This window comes from Haemaphysalis longicornis, unplaced genomic scaffold, assembly GCF_048455015.1.
Source record: "Haemaphysalis longicornis isolate Haplotype H1 unplaced genomic scaffold, Haemaphysalis longicornis Haplotype H1 scaffold_2, whole genome shotgun sequence".
Taxonomy (NCBI): Eukaryota; Metazoa; Arthropoda; class Arachnida; order Ixodida; family Ixodidae; genus Haemaphysalis; species Haemaphysalis longicornis.
Window position 1 is genome coordinate 232,880,199 of NW_027526295.1, and position 6,000 is coordinate 232,886,198.

A 6,000-nucleotide genomic window follows, 5' to 3' on the forward strand; every position below is an offset into this window, starting at 1 on the left:
AGGAACTTTCGCGCGCAATAAAAATGTCGTCTCTGGTTCCCGGCGTCTTATTGTTTCCATTTGGGAGAAGAAGGATCGCGCACCAAGTCTCCGACTATCCTCGGCGGCCGTAAAACCGAACCCATGCATGCTTCAGTGCGTGTATCAACTTGAAAACGTGTCTCGCACGCAGGAAAAAGAGAATGAATGATCGTAACGGAACCGGGACTGAGTGCGAATAGGCAATACGAGAAAAACAGAACGAGGGGGAAAGTGCGGAGTTTGGTGGGCGTGCATATATATCTGCTGGAGTGCGCGAGTATAGCCGTAAATCTTCGGTTCGCAGCTGCGCGCCTGGGCCCGGCGGCGATGACAGATAGGACTTCTAGGTGGCCCGACAATCGAGCCCGCGACCTGCAGCCAAGTCCCGCCGCCGCCGCCGACTGATGAATGCGCGAGCTAATTGAGTGACAGCTGCGCGGTCCGTTCGAGTCCCGCGGCCGTGACGCAGTGCGCACTGCTTCGTCACGCGGCTTGTTTAACTACTACGCCGTCGAGGCTCTACTCATTATCGGCTAGGGGAGCGCGTGCTGCGGCCGCTGCTGCTGCTCATACTATATGCCGTTCCAGGCTTTCTCCCAGGAAAGACGCGCTCAGACCGGAAAGAAACGCAACTTCCTTACCTAGAAGCTAAGTTGCTCAGATATGGCTGCGGCTCGAACTACACTACTGAATAAGCTAGCTTGAACGCTCTAAAACAGAGAGAGAGAGAGAGAGAGAGAGAGAGAGAGAGAGAGAGAGAGAGAGAGAGAGAGAGAGAGAGAGAGAGAGAGAGAGAGAGAGAGAGAGAGAGAGAGAGAGAGAGAGAGAGAGAGAGAGAGAGAGAGACCTCTGTTAGATACAATAAACAGAGTGATCTACCGGCATCTTCTCGCCTGCATGGTACTCTAATTGAGTGAGGTGAAGGAAAAGTTTTCTGCTTGTCATTTATTATGACATTTTTCAAGAATACGGCTCATCCCCTCCGCAGGTTAGCGAGCATCAAAACGAACAGTGGGATCCTCATGACGCCGTTGCTCTCTCGAGAAACGCTATCCTGGTACTCCTCATCATTAGGGACAGCAACTCCATGCAATGAAGTGGACAATCAAACTCCAGATCCTTACCTTCCATGCAAGTCACTGAGAAGTCACTTGCATGCGAAGTCATATCTCTGAGGAGAGAAGCTCTCTCCACCAGCACTGCCGGTCGTGAACAAGGAGCGCGTACAAACACCGAAACATCATTTCTTTTTTTAGACTTGGACAATGGCCACTTTTGTTGCTGACATGCTTTTACCTGTCTAGATGGTATCAAAGAGTTCTCTACATTACAAAAATAGGAATCGCGCAGAAAGGCCAAAGGGGAAATCGCCGGATTAATTCGCGAGCCACTCTGTTATACGGGGAGCTCCTTTAAATCTGGCTTCACTAGCATTGCTAGGAAGACATATTTACGCGCCTTATAAACACACTGATACTGAAGTAGGGAGGCCCTAGGGTCCTTTATTAAATACGTCCATACGACCCTATGTGCGCCTATAAAACGCCAGATAGCAAGACCGTTTAAAACAAAGGCGGCTCAACTACTGTGCAAGCATAAGATAATTTTCTGGGAGCCAATTAGGGGGTTTATTACCAAAATATGGAAGGCCCTCACGCTTTTTATAAATACCTCCAGAGAACCGAAATGTTCCAACGAAGCGTTACACACCAATACCTTTGAAAATAGGTTTTCTACTTAACTTAAATGCACTGCTAAAAATACATTTTTCTAGAGGCAATAAGTCCTTATATGAATGTATGAAAGTGCTAAGGCCTTGCTTTAAACATATCCATAAAATTCAATGAATTCTTACAAAACGTGGCACACTGAGCCAGTTTAAGGGCGGCTTCGCTGTTATACACAAGTGCACTGCTGGGAATACAATTTTTTTGGAATATAGGCGTTCATATATCAAAATTTTGATGTGCATTTCTGTGTGAGGCGAAACAGACGGACAGACGGGTTTCTTCGTTGCTTCTGCACGTGTAAATTGCTTAAGCAATTAACGTGTGATGAACTTATTCAGGAAGTACTTTCCAGGCATTAAGGTCTAAAAAAATAAAACACGCCAAGGTAATCAAATAAAAATGTTTATATTACTTTGTGTTGATATAGGAGTGTTTAGCCAGGAATGCTTCAGTTCATGCAGAGCTATTGGAGAAAAAAAAATTAGGAAAGAATGAATTAGTGAAGCGGCGCTGGGCTTTCTTCATTTACACAAGCTTTTCATCGTTTTCACCGAAGTAACCTCGCGCGAGCGAGAAGTAAACGAACCTTGGCATCGCACTTCGTAAAAGTTTGGCATTGTCAGCCACAAGTAGCTCGTTTAGTGTAAAGGGAGAGAGAGAAAGAGAATAGACATGTTTATTGCTGAAAGCGATGGGGATAAGTCTTCCGTCCAAAGCACCCTAGGCTTTCCCTGCTTCAACAGCCCTATGCACCAGCAGGCACTGGTCATCGCGGTCGGAGCTGGACAAAACTCTCTCCCAAAGCTCGTAAGACGAATGGACGGGATTATGCAAGTGTGGTGGTGCGTGATCGCAGCCCTGCCATATGAGAAAGTTTCCCAGGAGCTCCGCATAAGCGGCACAGCGGGGAATATGGAGTGGGGCGCAATATGTGGAATTCAGTGGGTAAAGTGTTCATTTTAAGGAAACAGAGCTGACGTTTTTCCTTCCTCTTTGAATAGGTGTTTATGTGTTGGCGGGTAGATGAAATGCCCTCATCTACAGTGCTGTGTTACCTCATGATAGGTGACCAAAGGGATCGGCCTGTCCTGCTCGCTTTCCGGGGCCCGCCGGGATAACTCTCGGGCCAACAGCTGGGCGGTTTCGTTTCCAATCATTATAGAGCTACATTGAGCTGTTATCCGCTCAGATTGCGTCGTTTAATCATTCACGTACATTTCGTCGCCGCCGTTAAGCGTTGCGGCATAAATCTTGGCGCTGTACGCTCACGGCTTGGAACCGGCGCGAGGCATACTTGGCTAAAAAGAAGTAAAAAGGGATAACTTTCGTGTTCGCTACGCACGAATCTTGTTGTGTAGCGGCAGTTGCGGAAGAGCGCACTGATCTGCGTGAACCGGTTTCGCCCACGCCTCTTTCACGGCGTTTATCTCCAGTAAGTGGCTATGATTAGCCGTAATTTACGAGCATCATTAGTCGGCCTGCGCCCAGTACATAATCGGGGCGATCCAACGTCTAGCTCACAAGATGCTGTCCTGCACTGCCTGGTTTAAAAAAACAACACCTTTTGGGCAGACTCGCGGGTAAAGCCATCAGCCTTAAGTACGGAAAATGACATGCACTGAACGAGAACGTCAAGGTAAATAATCAAAAATTGCTTTCTGTACGCCGAAATTCCGAGCCACATTTGAGAGTAGAGGTGCACAGTTGTAGGAAGCGCCATATGGATATGTTTTTAGATAAAAATATGAGCGAAAATACGCACGCACGCACACACACAAGAAGAGAAGAAAAGATGATGTTATTGGGGTTCAACGCGTAATATGAATCACACAAGGCAGGTGGCGACAAAAATACTTAACATGGCTGAATATAAATGGGAAAATCGGCTAATGTTTAGGCATGGAGCACGTGCCACAGTGGAGCGTGAAATGAATGGGGTAGCTTGCGCCAGTTATAACCACTGAGGGGAATAGTTAAGAAAGCACCGGGTAATGTTCCCCCCCCCCCTTTATTTACCCCAAGAAAAAAAATGGGGAGACTTTAAACCCACTGATGACGAAGGTAACAAAGGGCTAGTACCACTGGTTGAAGCCTTGCATCATATTTTGGACTGGACACTTCCGAGAAACACGCATATAACGCTGATTAACACCTGCTGCCAACACCTCCTGATTCGTAAGTCGGCTGAGATCGAAGGACCGGTACCCGTGCTTACGAAGAAGTTCCAGCGCTCTAACTGAACTTTCATCCTCGCCGCAGCAGATGCCAAGGTCAAGACCAGCCATATCGCAAGTCGTTTTCAGTCGGCCGATCAATAAATGAATCGTTTTGATTGTGGGCAGCATTTGCTTGCAGGCCGTGATCCCACCAGCCTCCACCCTTGCAAATTATTTAAGGCGGTCCGTTGTCTTTCTAAAATATTTCCATCTCTATCTCAAACCTTCTATACATAGCGGAAAAACATTTGTATAAAAATTATTAGTTTCAGAATAAATATGAGATTTTGACATTCCACGCGGCCGCAGCAACAACCACGCGCGCACACACACACCCACGCACTGAAAGAAAAGTGAGAAAAAGAGGAAGAGCGGAAGAGCTTACCTAAAAAATGCGGCTCCACCCATGGCTCGCTGTCGCTCTTGAACTTAACGGCCGTGGTGGTGTGCGAGGCTCGTCGGAGGATCGGTGACGTCACCCGCGGCGACAAGTGCTTTCGCAACGACGCGCTCTCCGAGCAGAGCGCTCGTCCACTTGCTCCGCTTTGCGAGCCGCTTCCTTCCTTCGCGAGCCCCGGGGAGACGAGGGGACTCCGACGGCGGGTTTTACGACTGGCGCTAAATTTCCCGCCGGTCACAACTCACGCGCAGCTGCCTCCCTAGTCCCACCCAAACGCGGAGCAGCATCAGTGCGGGAACACAAAGACGGAGCACGACACTTTCGCCTCTCTAGAAGAAACACTCCGGCTGCGTCTCGCGCGACACACTCGTGTGACGACCCCTAAACAGTCGCCTCTTGAAAAGAAAGAAAAAACGACTCGACGGGTCACGCACCTTTCGGAGTAGGAAAATTGAAATGTAAAGCGGAAATATACGGTTCGTATTTGTTCGTCAGTCGGTCGTATTCGACAACTTGCCAATAGGAGGAGTCCTCTCACTAAGCCGAGGACAACCTCATCGCTAAAAGAGACGTCTTCGGGGAAGAGTGGATGCAAATGATTTTCTGTGCATCGGCCGCCGCGTCCGTTGAACGAATCAGTAAAGCTAACGGCAGGTCATATAGCTTCGAAGACAAATGACGTTTGATTGCCCTACTCTCGAACGTCCGGAGGAGGGTAGGGGAAGGCGTGTCCGACGAGCGGTGCTTCCTCGGCGCACCCCACCGTCACGGACCACCCAGCTGACGCACGCGCCGCCGATGAAGAATCGTGCCCTCCCGTCGCGCTAAGCGTGCCGCTGCTGCCCGGGAGATGCTGCCACGCCAGCCTCGCCGCGTGAATCCATCAGCGGCAGTAGCCGATCGCGGCGGCCACCTGCGGAGGAGGCGCGCGAGACTTCCGAAAGGGGGGACTTCGCCGCCGCGGATATCTCGGATGCTGGAGGGATGCTCCGTGGTCGCGAGTCGCTTGCAAAACCCCGCCGTCGTTGCACGCCGCGCTGCTCCCGCTGTTCTCTTCGAACGCTGCGCGCTTCCGAGAGGCACCGAGCGCCACGCCGGAGAAGCCCGCCGCCGCGGCACAAGTGTCTCGGCGGGCATAGCAAGAGCCCCCCTCTCTCTCTCGCACGCCCTCCCCGTCGGCTCGGTAAAACCCTTTCTCCTCCGCCGGCTTCCTCTTGCTCAGCTACAGATGTTTCTCGCCCTCTCCCTTCACGGTGCTCCTATACATCGCCGTAAGACGTCCGCATTCTGTACGTACAACGCAGTTCTCGGTGGTCTTCGCCCGTGGAACAGCGAATGACGTCTCTTTTGCGAATATCTTTCTTTTTTCCCGTCCGCGCAAGTCCCACATGCTAGCTGGGCCCGAAATCGCCTGTTTAGTTTGGAAGCAAACGCAGATCTGGGACGGAAGAATGTGAAGCGTGAAAAAACTAACGTCTAGCGACGAGGCAGCAACACCTGTGCCCACCAATGGCGCACCGATTCACGCAGTCTCCGGGAATAGTGTGCAAGGTGTTGATGTGCACACATACCAAACAAAGCAGATTGGTTAGATTCAATTCTCAGCAGCAACGAGTGCTACTTGTTGTGCCTA

At 50.2% G+C, this 6,000-nt stretch overlaps 1 protein-coding gene across 2 annotated transcripts in view; it reads right to left on the reverse strand.

Moving 5' to 3' along the window:
• The window catches only part of LOC144170114 (ADAMTS-like protein 4), a 74,140-nt gene extending 68,649 nt beyond the window's left edge, over positions 1-5,491 (reverse strand). For both annotated transcript variants that reach the window (XM_077699690.1, XM_077699689.1), the window contains exon 1: positions 4,353-5,491. In XM_077699690.1, the coding sequence (XP_077555816.1) occupies positions 4,353-4,375 (23 nt within the window). In that variant the 5' untranslated portion in view covers positions 4,376-5,491. The remainder of the gene's footprint in view (positions 1-4,352) is intronic.
• Positions 5,492-6,000: the final 509 nt, after the last annotated feature.